General features: G+C 46.9%; 2 protein-coding genes across 3 annotated transcripts in view; both read right to left on the reverse strand.

Moving 5' to 3' along the window:
- Positions 1-14592, reverse strand: part of LOC122611446 (nephrin) — a 57252-nt gene extending 42660 nt beyond the window's left edge. For both annotated transcript variants that reach the window (XM_043784552.1, XM_043784561.1), the window contains exons 1-2: positions 13869-14592; positions 130-477 (exon numbers count right to left, since the gene is read on the reverse strand). In XM_043784552.1, the coding sequence (XP_043640487.1) occupies positions 130-477; positions 13869-14025 (505 nt within the window). In that variant the 5' untranslated portion in view covers positions 14026-14592. The remainder of the gene's footprint in view (positions 1-129; positions 478-13868) is intronic.
- Positions 14593-19461: 4869 nt separating this feature from the next.
- On the reverse strand, positions 19462-20795 carry LOC122625922. Its single transcript, XM_043805983.1, has one exon. It carries the CDS (start codon positions 20680-20682, stop codon positions 19687-19689), a length of 996 nt encoding a protein of 331 aa, XP_043661918.1. The 5' UTR covers positions 20683-20795; the 3' UTR covers positions 19462-19686.
- Positions 20796-21086: the final 291 nt, after the last annotated feature.

Raw genomic sequence — 21086 nt, forward strand, 5'->3', positions numbered from 1 at the left:
CGATGGCACAAATTGCATTTATGTATTTAAAAGCTGAATCACCACGAAGCTCCCTACGTAGTTGATAAAGAAGCTCTTTCCCTTGTCATTGCGTAATCACGAATAGCTAATAAGGGTCATTATACTCACATATGACGGTCAGTTTGGCATTGGCTCGGATGGCGCTGTTGAGCCGCGCCGGTCCCACCTGGCACTGGTAGTCGGCGTCGTCGTTGATGGAGGCGTTCGAGATGCGCAGGTTGTAGATGCCCTGCTTCCGGTCGCCCAGCACGGAGTAGCGCGGGAAGCCGGGAATGACCGCCGAGAAGCCCAGCGCAAAGCCGTCCTTCGTCCACTGGACGGCGCCGGCCACGTTGGCCACCTCGCAACGCATCATGGCCTCGGCTCCTTCCAGGACCTGGAGGTCGTGCGGCGTGGTTCGGAACTTCTGCTGCTGGGCGTGGCTGGGGACGGGGGCGCTGGCCAGGACGATGACAGCTAGAAAGGAAGAGGGAGAGGGAGAGTGATTCATTAGCGATGCACTTAATTAATTGTCCTTGCGGCCATTTGTTGTCTCCGGTCTGTGCGTCCGCTGGGTCCTCTATTAAAAACGTGACTTTCTATCGCCCAGCGCCGTATGATGAATTATGAAATATGTGTTTACTCAAAGTCCGCGATCCCAGTGCCCAGTTCCCAGTTCCCAGTGCCCAGTGCCCATTGCCCATTGCCCATGGCCGGGAGCCCAGTCAAAGCGAATCCCGACCGCAATAAAACAGGACATTCTGCAAAGCTCCATCCTCCGGAGCCCCAGGCTTCCCGGCCGAACTTTGACCGTTTCCAGCTGCCTCAAAAAAAGGAGCTGGGAAAAAACTTGGCCAGCACGGCTTCGTTCCGTTCTTTTTTAATGAAAAACAAACACATTTCCCGAACCCGAAACGAAAAAGCGCGTTTGCCGTGCCACAAAAGCCAATTGTGGGTGTGGTCCGTATCCGTGTCCGTTGTCCGTTGTCCGTTCTCCTCTGTCCGTAGTCCGTAGTCCGTAGTCCGCAGTCCGCGGGCCCCTGTCCGTGTCTGTTTGCCAAGACACATTGCAGACTGCTGCAGTTGTGGAGTTCATTTCTTGCCGCCGAAACTATTAAATTGTGCGAGTTGGCGGGTGAAACAGGCACTGGGTGGTGGTAGGTGGGAGGTGGTGTTGGCTTTTCCCGAGGCAGTGGCGCATCTAAAATCAACAAAAGCATTTAACGCGACGGTCGTCAGTCGAGGCAGCTGCACTTGTTTTTAGTGTCCTAAAATCCACCCAAAAAACCATTCTGCCCCCACAACAGTCCACCTCCTGCGTCCTGTGAAACGAGCATTTTATTCGCGCTTTCATAAATTTTCCAGCAGAGACTATTTCTTGTGCCCCCGCGCGCTCCTGCTCTGTTTATTTATAAGCAACGAAATGCAGTTTTAAATCTGGGCAAACCACTCCCATTGCCGCCTTCCCCGCTGGCACATTCTACGAGTAGCAGAAGGGAAACTGGAAATAAAATAAAACTTAGCTCTGGCGCTACCAACTGGCAATGATTAATATGGCCAGCAATTTGCATACGCATCATGTCTGAGGGGCATGGCGATGGTTAAAATAGAATAGGATGGGGTGGTTGGCTTGGGTTGGGTTGGGATGGGTTAAGGGATGGGGTTGAGGAGTAGGCGGTGGGGCAGAAATGAATTTTAAATAAGAAAAATATCACAGAGCAGCCGGGTTAGGAACTCATTCGTTGCCAAACTCTTTACGATTTCATTATTTTGCCTTTTCGTACATAATTTGTTCGGCAAAAGAATGTGAAAGGAACAAGCTGGGAATCAACAACAATTTGCCCATCCTCCCCCTCCCCCTCCCCCTCCCACAAATTGATGTTGCTGTTGTTGTTGTCGAACAGCCAGCAGCATTACGGGCAATTTATATAAATTTGGTTGTTTCTCGGGGGGGAGCTTGGTTGTGCGGGGTCGGCATCTGTCAGAGCCAGACGAGAGCTAGCTCCGAAACCTAACTGGAACCCTTGCCGGGACGCGTGGACGCGGGGAGATGTGGGGATGCGAGGATGCCAGAGTGCCAGAGTGCCAGGAACATCCCCGGCAGACAAGGATCAACATAACCTTCGGCCTGTCGCAAATTTTTGCCTATTTGCCCGCACGCGCACTCACATGTCGGTTTGGGGAGTTCATAGTTGAGTAAATTTTTACCTCGTTCCGGAGGCGAAGGAAACCCTCCTCCCGATGTCCATGACTTCCTAGCTGTTTTCGCCGTTTTACCGGCTTCATCGCTCCGCGTTGTCTTATATTTTTCAAGCGAAAAATTTTAATAAAGCAAATTCCTATTTTACGACTCCATACCCCGCCAAAAATGACGACGACGAGGCCAAAAATTAAGCGTGACGCCCCATCCCGCTTGCCATTTCCACCGAAATCCTCTTCATTCTATACATCATACGCAGTGTGGTCCCCGAAAATAGTCGAAATGGAAATTCACACGCAACAAGCCGTCGGAGCAGAGGACAAGGAGCAGCGAATGACAGCCGAAAGTGCGAAAAGGATTTAAATGCTTTAGGCGTCGCCTTTTGACCTGCCCTCCACCGCTCCACCGCTCCTCCGCCGAATGTCGCCCCTCCTCCCGGGACCGTCAAGTGCCATTGTCGAATTTCTGTGACTCCACCGAAAGGATGAGGGCCAAAACGTGCGTGGTTTTTAGTGTCGCGTTCTCTTGATTGTTTTCCAAGCTGGGGCTGAAACAACAACACATCCCCGTCCGGCGAGAGACACATGAGGACAGCAACAAATCCCGGCCAGCTCCCAGCTCATATCCTCAAAAAAGGGTTGGCTGGGTCTTATTTTACGAGCGGGGGACTATCAGTGTTATTGTTATGACTGAAATTTGATGGCCCCGACCGCTTTTCGGGCAGAGTGATGTATGTGTGTCCCATCCCATCTGCTGGCCCAGATTTCAAGATTCGCTTCTCCTGGTTATCTCGGCCAAGCAGCCGGAGCTGATTAAGCAGCTGGGCATCGGATTAACCAGAGGCTGGCGGGACACCTGAGTGGGTCGGTTCAGATTCCGAGAACATTTTCACACATGCAGCACTTAAGTTTTATTTGGTTTTGCTTTAAATGCTCGCACGTATTCGGGATTTGGCGGGTCAGACGCAGCTGAATCCTTCGGGGTTGCCAGGCTGCTTGGCCCGGAGCAGTTTTGGAGCCTTGCGAAACTCCCGACGCGTATTAATTTGACGATTATTATTTCCGCTCACACACACGCGGCTTTAACTTTGCTTTATGGTTATGGTGCACTGCGGGGAATTCTAAAATCGTTCCCTATTCACTTCAGAATATAAATATCTAATATTCTATGAATATGCGTATCTCCATCTCCATTCGAAATTCGTGTAAGAAAGCAATAAGGACTAAAGTTGAATTTGCCTGCTTCCTTGTCATTTGAATGGGCAATAGTTGTAACATTTTAGCTAACTTCCTCTTTCCCCTGAATTTATATTCTTAGTGTACTGCTTTTTCGGTGGGCGTGTCCGCACGTAAGCTGCCAGAAAAATAAGAAAAAATTAGCGCAGCCTCAGCATATTGTCGCAGCACATCCGCTTCAGCGACTCCAGCTCAGAAAGGACAGCTTGGAAAGGACTGGGAGCTGCCACCATCAATCGAACATCCGTGCCACCTTTTGCCGGCGCATCCTTTTGGCTCCGGACCGTTCCAGATGCCACGCCCCTTGTCAGCAACGTGCCTGGCATTTGCATGGAGTTGCATGGCGAGGAGCACGAGCTGTCAAAGTCGGAGGCGAATGCGAATGGTTTATAACGATTTTCGGAGCGCTGCAGTTGGCAGCGTTTGCTCAAATGCGATATAACAATAGTCGGAGCAGAAATGGTGCATGGTGCATGGAGCATGGTGCATGACGCATGCCACATGCCAAGTTATCCTGCAGTGGCTACGTGCTGCTCCTTATCAGCGCTCCTCGTCGAAATCCCCCATTTGGGGATTAACTAATTGAATTTGCAAGTCGCCAGCGCTTCGCTTTATTGCGGTTTTGTGGATTCCTGTCTCTGATTGACAGCATTTCGATTACGGATGCGCTAAAAGTCTGAGCGCAGATTTGTTCGCTTGCACTGCTTAATGGAAATCCAACTTAGATTGCTGCAGCAGTGGCAACAAATTGCAATTACTGCCACACTTTGCGGCACCGCAGGCTGCCGCTCGCTGGCCTCAACTCCGGCTACATCTACATTAACAATGCGGCAGGTCCTAGAGCTGCAGCCATGGAAACAGCAGCCGGGGCAGGAGCAGCGCAACAACAAGCGCCGTAAATGGTAATCACCCAGCAACATTATTAACATCATCAAGGCGAGCGTTATTAAAACCGAGTAAAGGTCCCTGGCGCCACCTGCTGGCCGGCACTGCAACTCCACTCGACTCGCGCCACCTGCCGACCCAAGGACTCCAGTCTCCATGCCCCAGGACGAAGTTCCATGGCTCGGGAACCAGAAGCCAGAAAAGGCAAAAAAAGCAAAAAACAAGCACTAGATAATTTGCAGCTTGCGGAGGAAGTAAATTCTTGTTAATAGTGCAACAAATTCGCATTTATGGAAGCGCGTGAAGTTTAAGAGGCGCGGTGATTGCAAAACTGTAATTAACTCAGTAAATCATTAAACCGGTTTTCGCGGCAAACTATTTGTAGCAACTGAAAATTGTCAAAGTTCTGAAAATGTGCAATCCACATTGGTAACGAAAGTTACCATGGATAGGGCAAATTTTTAATTAGCATTGAATTGTAACAAGTAAGCTCCATGAATTGCAAAGTATCGGCATATATGCACTTTCATTTTGCGTAAGCTGAAAAAAGTGTTAAGTGCTTTTTATGTGTAAGCATGGAATTTATTACTAACACCACACTCGCATTTATCGTCAAACTTTTGCCGTGGCGTTGTATGTAATGTTGATCCCTCTGCTCTTTATTTTAGCCAAAAATAAACTTTTCACAAAATGTTTTTGATAAATAAATAAGTGTTCATAAAATGAGGAATCGTCCAGCTGGTATTCTGTATTTAAAATGTGCAATAGAATATTTCCTTTTATTGTGGTACCAGGCAGCACTCTGCAACTAGATATTGCGCTGGGATTGTTTGCTAGACCAAATTTGTTGCATAAATAATTATACGTTTCGTAAAACTGCGAAACCCATAAAGTCAAATGGTAAAGTAACAGCAAATAGTAGACTCAAACAGGACAAATGATGAAATATATGGCAACTAACCCATATTTGCAGCCCATTCATTCTACGTCACTCCTAAAATTCAACCTATTCAACGTTGGGGCTTTCCCAGCGAATTGGTTGATTACTTTTTCGGTGGTGGGTGGTGCAGTGATTGGGTGGTTGTGTACGGGTGGTTGTGTATGGTTGGGTTGCCGTGGAATTTGCGCCATGACTAGTGCGAACTTGTGCTCGGATTTTTGGCCAGTGCTGCTGCAATTGAAGGACTGTGAGAACTGCGAAGCTGCAAAAGTTGTTGACGAGTGAAGTGTGGTGAATGTTGCCGGTGGTTCTGCTGCAGCGTCAAGTGGTTGGTCAGCATTAGACACGAGCGGTTACCTGTTGCCAGCGGGCTGTTCTTGTTGTTCTTGGTTTGTGGGTTCTCTTGCCCCGGGCCCTAATTGTTGGCCGATTCCCAGGCCGACACACGCAATTGCTGTTGCGTAGGTGAGTAGCCGCAATTAACCCATGGAGCCGGCGGGATTGGGGGCTTCGGATTCAGCTCTTTCCTCTCGAGCCCTCTTGACTTGCGGTTTGCCGTCGGTGGGAATTTTTGCCCATTGTTTCGGGTTGCGACATGTATGCGTTGTATGCGTTGTACAGAGTTCATGTCGTTGCACCTTACACATCCTCAGCCGAAAGTGTCAGGTTTCCAGGGAATGCGGATTTTCCCAATCAATTCCAAGCACCATTTGAATTAAATGACAACTTCGGAGCGGGGCAAGCATAAAAAATAAACAGACGACTCTAAGAGATTGCCACCCAGAATGCTTTATTTATTTATAACACATGCTACGCATCGCATCAACTTATGGAATTCGCCAAATCACAAGAAGCCAATAGCAACAACGCTTTTCGGTGGGTTAAGGGGATGTGGGTTGGGACTGGGATCGGGATCGGAATCGGAATAGGGATAGGGAGTCAGGGGGCACAAACGACGTAAAAAGCGACATCATCCAATCAATTTATGCGCCAATGTCTCCTGGGCGGCGGACCCAAGTGGGTTAGATATTGGAAAACGGATAATTGGAAGTGGTGGCGGAGGCGGAGGCTTTCAGGATTTTCCTTTACTTGATGGGTTTTTCGTAATATTATCTTTAAAAAATCATTTCGGTAAGAATCAAAATTGAAGTGAAAATAGCATCGAACCAAAAAAGGATTCCTTTCCAATAATGTGTGCGTGTTTGGGGGCTGGTAATTGGGGACATGCTGTCGGTGAAGTGGCCATCATCATCATGGCCAGGATCGTTATGAAACTGAGGCGAATTAGGGACCTGGCCGACACAATTCCCCAGTTGCCATTGTAAACGCTTGCAAAGTTATTTGCTGTCCATTTCCAAACATTAAACCAGAGTGACTTGAATAAATTTCATATATGAAAGCATCGCACAGACACATATTTCGGCCAGACCGAAATATCCGTTGCCCAAATAAACTCACATGGCTAATACAAGCCAGTTTCTCAGTGTGTGTGGGCCTTTACAGCCTTGAGGTGGGTCAATCCTACGGAATATCCTGCCTCAGAAGTGTCCTGTCTCTCTGTGTGTGCCTGTGCCGGCATAAACCAAAAATTCCTATACGCTGATGCAGCAAATTTCCGGACGAAGTGAAAGTGGTGCGTGGAGCGTGGTGCGACAGTGGGACAGTGGTGCCACCGCCTCCTCCACTGTTATCTCCGGCCGCCATTGGCCACTCAAGAGGAATGTTTCGAGTCTCCCCCTTGTCCCGTCGTCCTGTCTTCCATTCGTCCTGTCGCTCGGTCGGCCTCTCATCCCTTCAACTCGGCAGCATTCTCGGAAACAAATTTCATTCTCGAATATTCATACATTTTCTTTAGCCATAGTGCGTTCCCCAACAGCAGTTTCTTCCACAACTTTGAACTTTTTCCCCCTTTTGATATTTCTGAATTCGGTACTGGAGAATCGAGTATGCGACAGTTGCTTCATTACACAAGGCACAACTATTCCTGGAGACCAATGCAACATCTTCCACAAGTTGTGGGCACAAATAAATGCAAAGTGGGCGCATTTCGACTTTAAAATGCAGTTCGACTTCGATATCTCGACTTAAATTTAGGCAGGACAGCATCGAATGATTTGTTTTCTTAACAAAAATGAATTTTCCTTTCGCAAAATGATTCATTAAAAGGATTTTCCGGCTCTCCGACAGGCTACAGTGGCCTTCAGCAGTTTTCTTCGAACCAGCCAGTAGTTTATACGTAAACAAATTAATTGGTAACGGGCGAGAAAATAAATTAGTAATAACTAGTAAAATATGAGCTGCTAAAAGGAAATGTAAAATCTGCCAATTAGTTTTTACTAATTATTTGAAGTCAACAAACTTTACACTGCGCTCTGTAGAGTAAACAAATCGGTTTTTTCCTATTTTTTAAACCTCTAAGAATTATAAATAAGATCGACCGACATACACATTTCGCTGTAGCATTTTCTGTGTTCTTTTCGAATATTTCGCAATGCTATTAGCACTCTTTTCGTTTGATGTCCTCAATTCCATAGATGATATATCAGGACTTCGCCAGGCATTCGAAGGGTATTCACACTCCCGTTTTCGTGTTGAACACTCTTCCATTGTTTTCAGTTGGACGCGGATGGGGTGGGTTGGGACTGGATGCGATGAGTGGCTAAGTGGTGCAGCGTGGTGCGGCGATAGGGAGGACTCCGGCTGAGCAGACATGAGCGGGCAAATTAGAAGCTGAGACACGGACTACCAGTCCTGGATCTTCATCCACTTTGGCAGCCGAGTGTTTGCCGGCTTATTGTTTGGCTTAATTGCCGTTTGAACTGCGGACGCGTGTGTCGCACTCGCACTCGCACTCTCACTCGGATTCAGATTCAGATTCAAAATCAGGTTCGCATTCGCAATCGCATCGGCACATGCAGCTCCCTCCATTTGCTTTCGCATTCGCAGTGGCGTTGGGCATTGTTTGCCCAAGACAGCAACCCAACTCAGCCGCCCTGTTGGCACAACAATGCCGGGCTGCTGGTATGGATGGTACATGCTATATGGTATATGGTATATGGTATATGGTATACGGTATACGGTGTGGCATGCCGGGTTAAGCAAAACACTCGAATTACCAGCCGGCGTGGGGATGGGGTGTGCGAATGCTTTCTTGCTCGTGGAATAATGTTTGCGCAATCGAATGACAAAGCGCTGGTGATCGGCGGGGCTAAAGGGATGCAGAGGGGTCCAATGAAGCATGTCTGCGTATGGAACCCGATATGTCCAAGGAGGCGGAGGAGGAGCACTGCAGAACCCTTTGGTTCCCAGCGAAATTGTTGCAAAGGAAAACGAATTTTTCTCTGTCGCTATTAACCAAGTGAAGTCGTTAAAGTTAAAGTTTAAGTTTTCCCAGCAGCGGCCAAATGCCGCGTCACAGTTTTCCCGGCGCGCTCGCCGGAGCGGAACCACACGTCAACTGGCCAACTGGACGCCCATCTCGCCGTCTCCTAGCCAAAGGTGTGTGTGCAAAGGTGACTCTCCATTGGAGGATTACTGAAGCGTGCAGTGGACATGGACCGACCGCCAGCGGTTCACACGCTGCAGATGCAACCAGGGAGCCACTGGGGGAAAATCAGATCAACTTCATGTGGACTTACTCATTTTACTGGTGGGATATCATTTAATTGTGGAGAACGAGTTTTTATGTTAAAGTTTCTATATTGAATATTCATATCTTGTTTACGTATTTTAAAAAGAGGACTATATGGGAAAACCTCTCAACTTTGGCACTACGATGCCTTGTAGCTTAAGGATCTAAAAATAATAAATCTGAATAACATCGATTTTATATTTTTCTATGCCCATTAACTAAACTAATAAATGTTTAAAATTATTACAGGCAAAGCTAAAAAGATTCATTTTGTATTTCGGTATGCAAATAATAAAAAAATTTACTTTAAAATAAATGAATAATAAAAAAATGATTTAAAAATGAAAATACGATGTGTCTACAGAATTAAACTTTTGGAAACGGCTTAAACAAAACTTGTAGGTTCACAATGTAATTTAAAAGCCATTAGTATTAAAGTACCCTGTCCAAAAATATACATTTTTTTTGAGGCTTTAGCAGTGGAATTGTTATCCAAAAGACAGGGGTTCTGCATCCACTGCAACTGGTGACACTTGCAGCTGTCGATCTGGGCGACTGGATCTGGGGACTCAAAGCTGCCACGAGCCAATGGTCAACCGGTTGGACACGCGTCTCGAATGGGCGAAATTAGGCAGATGCTGAAGTTGGAGGCCGTGGATGTTGGACTTCCAGTTGCGCAACAGCTGCCACTTCAATTAATCGAAAGATGGAAGGCCGCCGAAGTGGAGCTATAAATATTTGCCCGACCTGATAAAAAATTAATTTTTCAATATCGCAATTTCAACAGAAGGTTAAAATATGCAAGTGGCCACCACAATAAAGTGACAACTCAGCCGGCTCTCTTTGAATTTGATTTCACTGCCGTCGAAAGGAAAGTGGTTCTGTGGGACAATGGTTGTATGGGTGCGGGTGTGAAGAGTGTGGTTTCTTGGCCCACATATCGATAGCAGGTCCTTCCACACACACAACGCACACAGACAGACTGGCTGGGGGCTCGTATCTGCCGGCGCACAAGCACAAAGGATATCGACTCCCTTTGAGCAGAATGATGCAATTATTCACACTTGATTAAATACTCAAGAAAAGTGAAAGTGCGTGGAAGGAAGCTCATTCGGCCGCCCTCTGAAAAGCCCGCATTGAGATGTTTTCCAAAAATTCATAAATTTAAATTAGCAGTGAGAATGATGAAGCCATCGTCTGGTGTCTGCTCCTCCGCTCCTCCGGGCTCACCTTGAAATGGTTTTTCAATTACGCCACCGAACTGAGCAAGCTGAGGGCCATTAAATGTATTCCATTTCGAGGACTCCGCCTGCAAGCTCATTTCCCCGACTATGACGAGCCTCATTTGGCATCTTGCTTGATTTGCCGTTTTTATTTATTCATTCAACTGTCTGTTTGCGGGGCAGGAGGAGGGGATGCTGGGCATCCGGCTGTCCGACAGCTGACTAACCAAATCAATTCGCATCAATATCGAGCAAACCCATCAAAGTCAGTCATCGATTGGAGAGGAGTGGGGGAGAAGCAGGGGGAGTGGAGCAATCATCTATGCCATCCATCCGCCGCCGCCACCGCCGCATCCTTCAGTGGAAATATTCTGCGTAGGAAGCACGGCAGGCTGCACATTGCTAATATCCTGCCGCAATCCCAAACCCCTTACCCCCCCGTACCCTCCCCTGCCGCAGCCCCTTTGTGCGCACACATACATATATGGCTATCCTACTAATTGAAATTCATTCTCAATTCTCAATCTGCCAAAGCCAGAAAAGTGCGCTGGATCTCGTCGATGTTCTTTAAACTGGCGTAGCACTTCCGACCATCCGATTTTCGACCAGCCGAAACTCCATTAAAATCAAAAATTCGGTGATCCGAGGCAAGGGGTTGAATCCTCGTATCCGTGCATCCTTGAGTCAACGCATCTTCACATGTGCTGAAGGCCCATAAATTTCGGCTAGGTATAGCTAGTATTGATATATATAGATATAGATATGTGGTGAATCTATCCAAGACCCGGGGCAATTACCACATGCCACGATCGAGCGGCGCAGCGGGAGTTCGCTCTCTGTGGCGACTTCGAGAACCTGGGGTTTACGATGGTTTTCACTTGACATATGCAACTCCCGCACTCTGGCTTTCCACCTTGCCACATGCTGTCGATTTATTTATGCACCGCTCGCATGTGTGTGTGTTTTAATTTGGTCTCATCTTTCTGTCAACAAGCAGTCGGGAAATGGCCAATGCAATGTCTATTTCGGTCCGAGATAAATTTGTTTGGCTGGGGGCAGACAAAACACATTGAGCGACAGCAAAACAAGCTGGGATTGCATAGTTTGCTCGCTTTTTAAAAACAATTATTTTGCCATTTCAGTAATCCTGCTCATATAAGCTATGCAAGAAAATCCCACAGCAATTGGAAAACGTAAGATTCTCTCTCGGGGTTTGAGTCCTGAGTCTTTCTTGCTAAGCAAATAATCTTCACTATTTATAAGCTCTTTAAAATGTAAATTTAATATTCAGACCGAAAATCTTAAAATTTTTAAGTTAGAACTGAAACTTTGAATACTCATAAATGCAATGCATTTGCACTCGAACTGCACATGTTACAAACAATTATAAATAGCCCTTTAACACGTAAATGAATTTAAAGTTAATTCTGAGTAACTTATTTATTCTTCTTTCAATTAGTAAATAATGGATCTTCTAACTTCTGTTTTAACCAGTCTTTAAAGCTGTCGCCCTATTCTAAGTAATCCACTAGTTACCAGCTGTGCACTACTTTAAATTTATAATTAAACCCAAATACATCTGCCTCACTTTCCCTTGCGGCTCTGATTTGTCGACTCTGAATGCGTTCCATTTCGCTTAAGATTGCAGACCGATTCCGAAGATATTTCTTCGCCATGCTGGGACTATCTGTATTTTGGAGGGGCCGAGACCACATTTGATTTGCAATTACGTAAGTTCGTGGGGCCCACGCTGCCGCCGCAGTTTGAGAATGGACCTCGGATTCAGTCGGTGGTTTTTGGGAGCGTGTGGGCGAAATCAGTCAATATCGAACTGGTTAGCGGACTCAAGGTGCTGCTGGGGCGAGAAATATCAACTGGCCGGTGGAGCGCGGACTATGGACTGTGTGGAGGCCCGTGGCTCGTTAAGCCAAGTAGCCAAGTAGCCGAGTCTGGGCAAAAAATGGGCGTTTTCCAGTTTTTTGCTCAGCTGCCCACACTTGCGTCTGCAATCTGGGCAGAGATTCGCCTTTACTTTTTTGGAGAGGGCAGCGCAATTAACTTTCAACCAGCTCGAAAATGACAGGCGCACACAAGTCAGTTGCAGTGGCGATGCTTCCTGTAGATAGGATGACATCCGAAGATAATCTATGTGCTCGAACCAGCCCGTAGCCTGTGTGCCTGTGTGCTTAACTCTCTGCCCTTTGAGCCGGAGCAAAGCCAGAAGCACCAACAGCAGTGGCAGAAGTAAAAGCAGAAGGAAGCGCAGCCCCTCAAGTGGGGGCCACCTCCTGCTCCAGATCGCCGCCTGCTCCGCCCACCATTGATGGCGCTCTGGTCAAGCTGTACTTGGTTCGTGGTATTGTCAATGCACTTCACTACATTTGCCAACTGTCAGAGACAAAAACGACAAGTCGTCGCGACTTTTCCACACTCCCAGGACCCTGTAGCCCTCCACCTCCACCCCCACCCCTGCATCCCCGGTTTTCCCGCTTTTCTAACTGCACCAACACATGCTCGCTGTATATCTATTACGGCGTGTTTGTCCTACGCTTTTGCTGCCTTCTGCTTCAGTTGCTCTGCTCTGGTGGCATACATTTGGGTCCTGTGTGCTCAGTTCTGTTCGGTTTCTGTACCCACACACGGCCACATGGACACACGGACACACTCACACTCACACTCCCACTCACACTAACACAGTTACACGCACAAGCCGCCACTCACACATGCACGGTTGACAGACAGACGCAACTTTTCTGCGTTCGTGTGTCCTTGTGCTTGTTTTTTTGGTCGCCTTAGCCTGGCCTGTCTGTTTGTTGACATATTATGATCCTTGATTATTTTGTGCTGACAAATACATGCTTTTCCTTTTTCCACACTGCTGCTGTACTATACACATACCACACAGCCAACATCTAGATAGACTTCCGATTCTGATTTTGATTCGCATTCGGATTCGTGTTTGGCTTTGCTGCTTTTTTCCAGGGGGCGTGGTCCGACTCCGGCCAGGTGCTTCTTAACTAATTGGTCTGAATGTGCTATCCCTAGTTAATCAGGCTTTTAATGATGGGCGGACTCTGTAAATCCGCTTCCATTCGGACTCCAGTCCCCGCACACGCCCACAAAAGCCATGCGAAGCTATGGCATGAGAAATCAAAAAACAACAAACCTGCTCACCAAGCAAACCAAACAAAAAAATCCACAACCGAACTGTGGGCGTCGACACAATATTTTGAAAATTATATTCGATTGTTTGGCTGTCTATTCTCCGTTTTTTAAGGGGGCGGGGAATAAAGCTGCTCTGGGATTGAGGGGCGGAAGCCCCGATAAGAACCCAAGTACATGGCGCACAAGTACCGGTTGCCAGCTCCCAGTTTCCAACTCCACGCCCAGTTACTCGAAACTCCTCAACCTGTTCTACGATAATGCGTTTGATTGCAGCGGAAGTGGAGCGCTGTTGTGGTACGTGTGTCCGGTGCTTCTAGGCTTGCATAATGTGTAATTAATAATTAGTTTACCATTCTGGACTCCCCCCTGCCAACCGCCCAAGTCATCAGAGGCTCTGCCACGCCCACAAATGGCTTTTCCCCCGATGAATGCCTAGAAACGGAGCGAGTCCCTGCGGTATCCCTCTCGGCCAGACCGCAAGGTCCATTAAAAGGACCCAAACGCAACCTGCAACATGCAATGCCTGCTAATGAACCGCAGCTGTTCGATTGCCAATGCCCCTTCCGCCCTGGTCAAGAAGTCCACTCACCCAGGAGGCCCAGGAGCTGAAGATGTTTAATCCAATGCTGACGGCAGCGTCGTCGCTTTGTTGCATGTTGCTGCCACTTGATGTGCTGCTGCTGATGCTGCTGTTGCTGGTGTTGCTGGTGTTGCTGATGTTGCTGATGGCGCTGCTGCAAAGCCATATTTGTGGCCGTTATGCTCGCTCTGTTGGCTTTTAGCGGACTGTTCTGGGAGCTGGGAAAAAACCCGATGTTGCACTATAAAGAGCAGCAGTTACCGTTGCTGCCACTCCAGCTGTTGGTGCGACACATTTGTTTGGGGTCACCACTTCAGAGCACTTTTTGTCTGACTTCAGATTTTTGGCACACCCGCGAAGTCGCGATTTGAACCCGGATTGAGAATGGAAATGGGATCGGGTTAGCGCCGCATGGTGGCGGCTGTTCACATGACCGCCGGAGCAGGGGCGACAAAAACCGGTGGCAGTGGTTCTTGGCCTGGTCTAGGACTGCCAGTTGGCCACTTTAAGATTCGCACTTGCCATCCGCTGGATGTTGGCGCAGACTCGATAATTTGGCGTTGAAATCGCGGCACGAGTGCTGCCCGTACGAGTGTGTGTGTGTGTGTGTGTGTGTGTGTGTGCGTGTGCGCTTGCAGAAGTGTGGGTGAGCGGTAGGCCCCGTGCGAGGTCTCCGAGTCGAATAACGGAACGGAACGGAACGCGGAGCGGTTCCTCTGGCGAGCGTCCTCACGGAATCAGAGCTAAAACCGAACTAAAACCTCGAAGCTCGCGACGCGCCGACCGCCAAAGAACGAGTATCTGTGAAATACATCTCCCCATCGCATCGTCATCGTGCAGCAGGAGGCCACTGAGAGTCGCACACAGAGAGGGCGTTATGCTCAGCCGTCCAGATATAGACGCACAGATGTATAAGAGAGCATCCACAAGATACTCCAAGCCAGAGTATCTGTAAACACTTCGCTCAAGCACGTTGTTTGTTGTTGCTGCCGTACGAGTCCCAGTCCGAGTCCGAGTTCCAGCCGGTTGTGCCCATCAACTTATACTCCATCAGATCCGGGGGTGGATGTCGTATAAGTATGCCTATAAGTACACGTATAAGTATACCGTTTGTATAAGCTGCACTCAGCCTGCTATTTGAGTTTTTAGTTTGTTTTGAGACCACTTATACTGCGTGCAAAGAATAGAAGTATGCGTATAAGTATAAGACAAGATATAATAACTTTTAATTTTAATCAAATGCAATTCAAGGTACCTTAAATGGTTCCCCTTTTGGTAACTTTTAATTCTTATTTAAGTAATTTAAAGGCGGTGAACGTCGTAAAAGTGCCTATAGGTATACGTATAAGTAAGTATACCGTGAGTAGCAGAAACACACATTCTGCTATTTGAGTTTTTAGCTTGTTTTGAGACCACTTATACCGCGTGCAAAGAGTAGAAGTATATATATTTATACGCATAAATATAAGACAACAAATAATATCTTTTAATTTAAATCAAATACAATTTAAGGGACCTAAAATGTTACCCCTTTGTGCCACCTTAATTGGTATTTAATTTATTTAACTATTTTTAATTTATTAAGTAATTAAAGTCAAACAACTTTTTAAATTCAATACTGATGTTCAAATGCTTAATTTATTGCGAGCTCCTTTTCACCAACAGATTTGGCACTACACTAATTAAAAAACATCTTAAAATAATAAAATGATTCATAAAGTGCTTAACTAATATAAATATTATTAATTTAATTTACGGTAATTTGTATGCGAGTTTTATAAGTCAACACAACTCATTCGGTATAAGTATATGTCCAGGTATCATACGGTATAAGCAGCATATTCATGACTCCAACTCAGTTATTTTGTATACGAGCTTATAAGTGAACGAATCACATACGTATCTGTATAAGTGGCAAGCCAGCTGCTTGTATAAGTATAAGTACAGCTGTGCCTTCTACGGAAAATGGTATAAATCGACTGCTCCGCCGGTTGTATAAGTATAAGCTAGCAGCGAAACTGTTATACACAGGCCGTATGAGCCGGTTTGCAGTAGAAGTTCGATGGAACCATTCTCTTTCCTAGGAAAATACTCGAAGTTTGAGTGTTTTTGGGGTGGTTTGTCTTTGTTTTGTTTTCCATTTGAGTTGCTTTGAGTTTGGGCATCGGGGTAACTCCCTAATTGCTAAATATGACTAGGGAAATGGTCTTCGTCATACCCACTCGCAGTTTTAATCTGCGTTTCCTTCGCGTGCTCACGCCCCCTGCCACGCCCCCGCGCCTTTACGACAGCAATTTTCATATCATTTGCACGGGAATCGCCTTATATACTGGCACTTAACCATATGAGTGGAATGCTGGCCTCCAAACACTTGTTACACGCAACTCTGAAAGTCCCCTGGGATCGCTTCCCTTGCAATTTTCCCGCCTAATGCCATTTGGCAAACAGAAGGGGCGAATTCGAAAAAATTTGTTGTTCAAAATTAAGGAAATATGTGTAGGGGACTAGGTCTAAAAAGTAGAAGAGCATGAGAGCGGGGGCCCACAATAAAAACCAAATTAAATATTCGTGAGAATTCGCGGGGCAATGTGAGCAATTCAATAATCCTGCCCAATTTTCAGCCTCTTCAATTTGTTAAGTGAACGCTAATCCCTTAAGTAGTCGAGAGCGATGTCTAAACGAAAACAATCTTGATAGCCATTTTTTGCTGTTAAAAACGCAATTGAGGAGTTTTCCGAAACACAGCAAAGAGCAGACTGGAAAGCAAAAACGTGTAACAACGTACGACGTGAAGTGGTGTTTTCATGTTTGTTAAATTTAATTCTCACGTAATAAAAATCTGTGATGATGATTTGATATCTTAAGTTGATATGCATGAGCTTAGACCAACTTGAGTGATTTAATACATGATCTTACAACATATCGTTTTGCGTTCATACATATGTACATATGCATGCTTATTTTTATCTAACCATTGCAGTAAGAATATATAGAGGGTATGCAGATATCTTAGACAGTCGGCTCTAGTCGTTTTATGCAATGAATTATATTATGTACGTTTAGGTCCTAGCAATTGCAGAGTGCCAATAGTGCGATCTGCATAAGTAGCTGCAGTTTGCTTGTAAATAGGAGCTCGGAGTTGAAGCCCTTTAGGGTTTTATATTCCCGCCTGCTCGCAGCAAATTTTTTTGTGGGCATCACAGCACATGCCGTTAAAAACTGAAAGCACAGAAAGTGTTTAGCAGTGGATGTCCTTGAGCACAGCAAAAAGTGTGGGAATAGCAGGCTCTGGGAGCGGGAAAACGGAATGACCCAGCCGAAGGACTGATGAATTCGTGCTTCTCATCTTTCCGCACGTAATTCCGTGTCCTCGAATGTTCTTGCTCTTCCCTAGTTTCCAGATGCAGCGGACGAAGAAGGAACGTCCTTACTAGTCGGCACCTTTGGCGGCTCTCCTTTTGGGCTATGTATCACCCGCCTCGAACTGCTGGCCTGGGGCAAAACAAATCAATAAACGACAACGAGAGTTATGCCTTGGGTAGCATTGAATCCGCCCTGGCTCACAACGTGCCCCTCATCCTCCCCTGCTCGCAAAGCTCCAGTTGGGAGCGTCGGGCTTAAGCTACATCGCTTCTAAGCTAAGCCTCCATCCATCCATCAAGGCTCGAATACCCTCGGCTGCGCGCTTCCCGTTGCTGGCAGGATCCGCCACATCAATCGTGAATCGAGGTCTGCATGTACACCTCACTCTCCCCTGTCCCGGAAGTGTTTTCCTTTTTCTGCACTGACTAAAAACATCAATACTTTGGATAAAGTACTAAAAATCTCTCAGTCAGTCTTTTTAATTGGTATTGGTTCTAATTGTTAACAATTCTAAAAGAGGTAAGGCACTTCATAGCAAGAATTCACGAACTTGAACCAAAAACGTGTGACATTTCAAACCAGAGGTGAAAGTGCTGAGGTCTTTCTTGCAGTGTGTTCCTCCTCCGAACTTCACTTGTTTTTCCCACTCGTGTATTGCGTTATTCTTATTTTCGAAGATGGGGCCCGAACAGCAGGCATTCGTAATCTTCAGATTCATTTGCCTTCCCCTCGATGGGCCCTCCTCGTTTTCTTGGAGAGCCTTCGATGTTTGCCATCGGTAGGGGGCAGGGTTTTGGGTGTTCCAGTGAGGCCGGCTTGGTTTAACTAGATTCTGCTCATTGTTGCTGCCAATATTTGCCCATTGCTGGGGATTCTGGTGTGTCTGTGTGTTCGAGAGCTTTGCATTTCCACACCTCAATTTGCCTGTCAGTAACTGGATTAACTGCAGAATGCACTCAGTATTTATTCTTTAATTCCCTGCCGCTCACCTATCATCTAAATATCCCTGCCATCGCACTCTGTAATTTTATAAAAATTAAAGTCAAATATTTTCGCACGCATTCCGTACAAGTGAAGCATAAATATTTGTTTGAAAAATGAGCTATCCACTTTCTGCTCATAAATAAGACAGAACAAGGAAACCGAGCCGAATTCTTGGCCAGCTTAGGAGTCCCAATTCCATCTCCATCCACACAGCTCAGACATTTTCGGAGATTAATTTGCAAACAATGTTCCATATACAATTTTGGATTGGGCAGGAGTACACTGGCACGCAATCTCCGGTTCTGAGGAGCTCCCAGATGGACTTCGATTCCGGTCCACGTTTCACGTTTCGCAGTTCACTTTTTGTTTGCTATCTTTTTTAATTATATTATAATTCTTTTTGGGGCGGGCACGGAAGAAAGCTCACGGAGACATTTTGCGGTGTTTTCTTTTCATTTTCATTTGCCACTTTTGCATCTTGAAGATGGAATTTGTGGACGAGCGTCCAACTGGTATACACAGCAAAATTAACACATTCGCTGCGAATGAAGCACCCACACCCATGCCCGCCTTTCTCGCATCTCCACTCAGCTCCACCCAAAACAAACAATTGCAAGTTATTTGTGAAAATTTTATTGTAATTACAAAAGTTTTCCCATGTTGTTTTGCCGCGCTTTCACCCTCTTTCGATGCCCTGATACCTTGAATTATACACAAATAGGTTTCCCTCCGCATCGCTATTCCTATTCCTATTTCTATTCCTATTCCAGCTCCACCACCGGCTCCACCGGACTCCGCTCCTGCTTCTGCTCCTGCTCCTGACCTTTTCGGTCTGGTTCAATTTCGTATTTGGGGCTCGATGCGAAAGCTCAGTGTTTCAGCAAACTTTATCCACTTCATTATTTGCTCGTTTCCATTGCTGTGTTTCGCTGTTTGCCTGTTTGTTCGCCAGTTTGCATTGTTGGCTCGTTTCGATTTTAATTGTATCTGCGTGCAGGGGCCACCATCTCCCATTTCCCATCTCCCATCTCCCACATCTCACCAACGAAACACCCAGCCCAATGGCCTCCACCATTCCACCCCGAGTACTTTCGAGTATATTAAATACCGGAAAGTTCTCAGGTCACTGAAGGGCAAACGTCCATGGAAAGTGGGAGGGAACATGGCAGGTGCTAAACAGGTGAGTTTGGAATATGCGTGCGCGCTAGAAATTCATGTATTTTCATGTATTTGGCCAAAAGTTGTAACCCTCATCTGATATATAAAATATTTATTATCCATACATTTTCCTATTAATATAAACGGCACCCAATCGTAAGATTATTGCCAGTCATAATCCGACTGGATATTGGTAGCTGTTAACAATTTTGGTGGATATGAAGAGAGGATTTGGATAAGGATTTTAAAAAATCTCCCCGTTCTTTCCTGGATATTATAGCCTTATTGAATGCCCTGGAACTTGTTGTTATAGATCACCGCTCTAGTCGTAGTAAAAGTTGCCGCACAGCCGCTTGCCGCCCCGCAATCTCTTGAGCGGCGACTTGGAGGGCACGGAGTACACGTTTCGCTGCTCCTGATCCTCGGACACGGCGTCCGGCAGGATGGAGTAGGGGTGAAGGGCCATCTGGGACCTCTGGCGGGCGAAGTCCTGCTGCAGCTGCTCCTGCTGGCACATCTGCTGATGGCGCTGCTGCTGGTACAGCATGCGGATGTACTGGTCGTGGTACTCCGGCTGCTGACAGAGCTTCTCCTGGCGCATCTGCATCTGGCGGGAGTAGGGAAGGCCCTTGCCTATGATCTCCGTGGGTCGGCTGCACAGGGGCACAGAGTAGGTCTTCTTGGACCGTCCACTCATCTTGAGTCTCGGGCGGTAGGCGTCTCTTTCCCGCCCAGGTGAAGGGTTTTTCAGAAGCTTATCCGCTCCACCAGCCAGGTGCGCCACTCCTGGGGACCTCTTGGCGTCCACGATCAGGATTACCCTGCGCCGCGGTGAGCCGGAGTGGGAGAGCACTTGGCCTGTCTGCTTCCGAAGCAGTGAAGATGGCGTCTTGACCTTCTTCCGCGCCGTCTTAGCTGGTGATCTCGGCATTAGAGGCGTCTCCACCTGCTCCAGTTTGTGGGACTTCTCCATGTTTATCGGTCCCAATTTGGCAGCTCCCTTTGTAACATCTATCCTTGCTGGTCTGGCCCAAACCTTGCGTTCTATCCTCTTCCTCTCCCGCTCCTTCAATCCCTTGATCCGCTTGGGAGGACGGACCTCCGACAGATCAGAGGGATCGCTGGCCAACTGCCAGGCGGAGTTCATCCTGGGTCGCTGCATGGGCTCAGCTGCCACGTAGTTTGGAGGAGTGTAAGTGGGCAGTCTCCCCTGCGCTCCAGCCAGTTTGGGTGGCGGAGCCAGGTACTTCCTCAGTGCGTGCCTAGAGTCCAGTATGCCGGGCCAGTCGCTCGATTTCAACGATCTCGAATTCGCCATTTCGCGTTTGCTAACACTTAAAATTTGGTTTAGTTTGAAGGGGCCGCGTACATTGCCAATGATTTGATTTATTTTCTATGAAATCTAAAAAAGCACTGTCCAAATGGTAGATAGAAGTTTAAATGAAAGGGGACGGGATGCCAACGAGAAAGTCACACTTATTTATTGGCATGAACTCATGTTCGGCACTCGCTGGTTGTGTTTTGCGTGTGTTTTTTGGGGGCAGCGCCCCAATGCCACACACCAAACACCAAACACCGCCCACCTCCCACCGCCCACAGATGGACGGACAGTAAATCGGTTCGTGGCATTAATGCAAATAAGTGGAAACACAAATATTTTCAACGTTTTTGTGGTCTGAACCGAACGAACGGACTGCGGCAGAGGAAACCTTTTTTTTGTGG

This window comes from Drosophila teissieri, chromosome 2L (genome assembly GCF_016746235.2).
Source record: "Drosophila teissieri strain GT53w chromosome 2L, Prin_Dtei_1.1, whole genome shotgun sequence".
Classification (NCBI taxonomy): domain Eukaryota; kingdom Metazoa; phylum Arthropoda; class Insecta; order Diptera; family Drosophilidae; genus Drosophila; species Drosophila teissieri.